The sequence below is a fragment of the Harpia harpyja genome, chromosome Z, assembly GCF_026419915.1.
Source record: "Harpia harpyja isolate bHarHar1 chromosome Z, bHarHar1 primary haplotype, whole genome shotgun sequence".
NCBI lineage: Eukaryota > Metazoa > Chordata > Aves > Accipitriformes > Accipitridae > Harpia > Harpia harpyja.
In genome coordinates, this window is record NC_068969.1 from 107,572,646 (window position 1) to 107,574,083 (window position 1,438).

Sequence of the window (1,438 nt, forward strand, 5' to 3'; positions counted from 1 at the left end):
CTAGAGGAGGGGTGTCCGAGAGTCCTCTGGAGGTGGAGCTGAGCCAGGTGCGCTCTGGTTGTAGATCTCTGGTGGGGGGGAGGAGGAGGTGGAGGTTGCACTCGCTGAGGTTTTCGGGTCCCTTCCAGCAGCGAGGATCGTGCTCTGCTGGTGCGAGGGAGGCTGCCCCGTGTTTTCTGGAAGCTTTTGGAAGAGGGGAAGTGCGTGCGGGTGGTGGCGGCGGGCTGGGAGCCGTGGTCTTGTCAGGCAACGTTGTGTTGGTGGGTGCTGTGCTGGGGGGTGCTGGCACGTGCACGATGATTTGGCGTACCTAGGTGCCATCACCGCAGGAGGTAGGGGGGTGGTGGTGGTGGTGGTGGAGGTCCGTGGCCGGACCTTGTCCGTGTTGCCCTAGAGCGGTTGGTGCTGCAAGGTGTCTTCAAGCAGCGCAAGGAGAGGGTTTGTGGTGGAGAATGCCCGAAGCGTCGAGGGTGGCCGCGCTCAGCCTAATCAAAGCGATGATGTCTGCCGTGCGTCTCCTCCTTGGAATCATGGAATGGTTTGGGTGGGGAGGGGCCTTGAAGGGCCATCTGGTCGAAGCCCCCAGCAGTGAGCAGGGCCATCTTCGACTAGATGAGGTTGCTCGGAGCCCCGTGCAACCGGACCGTGAATGTTTGCAGGGATGGGGCATCTACCACCTGTCTGGGCAAGCCGTTGCGGTGTTGCAGCGCCCCGACGGTAGGAAATGTCTTCCTTGTATCTAGTCTGCATCTAGCCTCTTTTAGTGTAGAGCCGTTGCGCCTTGTCCTACCGCTACAGGCCCCATGAAAAAGTCTGTCCCCATCTTTCTGCTGAGCCCCCTTTAAGTAACTGAAAGGCCGCAGTGAGGTCTCGGCGGAGCCTTCTCTTCTCCAGTTGGCTGGAGAACCCCAACTCTCTCAGCCTGTCCTCACAGGAGAGGTGTTCCATCCCTCTGATGATGTTTGTGGCCCTCCTCTGGACCCGGCCCAAGAGGTCCGCGTCTTCCCTGTAGTGAGGACTGCGGAGCTGCTGCTGAGTGGGTCTAAAGCGGGGTGGAAGGCGGAGAAGGTTGAGGAGACAAGGGCCGAAGAGGTGATTGTGATGCCGACGGCTAGCCCCTGGCAGAGTTTTTCGGAAGAGGTTGAGGAAAGTGCCTCCTTGGGGAGGTGCCAAAGCGAAGAGTGGGCCCGGGATGTGTGCAGAGCCCTGTTTGGAGCAGGGCCTGGAGTAGGTGTTGAGTGGAGGCGGCTTCCCCCCAGGCCAGCCCAGGCCAGCCCAGGCCAGCCCAGGCCAGCCCAGGCCAGCGGCTCGTTTCCTGTGCTTCTGAGACAAGAGGCACGGGCAAGCTTTTTGCAAGAGGTCTTTATTTTTCTGTCGAATAAATAGGTGAATAAATAGGTAGATAAAACCCATTGTGAAAATAAATAGAACAAGGTCT

At 59.1% G+C, this 1,438-nt stretch overlaps 1 protein-coding gene across 1 annotated transcript in view; it reads right to left on the reverse strand.

Moving 5' to 3' along the window:
- Positions 1 to 1,438, reverse strand: part of CELF4 (CUGBP Elav-like family member 4) — a 673,141-nt gene continuing 671,703 nt past the window's right edge. Inside the window, exons 12-13 of the mRNA XM_052776636.1 lie at positions 982 to 1,042; positions 1 to 390 (exon numbers count right to left, since the gene is read on the reverse strand). Coding sequence (XP_052632596.1) covers positions 1 to 390; positions 982 to 1,042 — 451 coding nt within the window. The remainder of the gene's footprint in view (positions 391 to 981; positions 1,043 to 1,438) is intronic.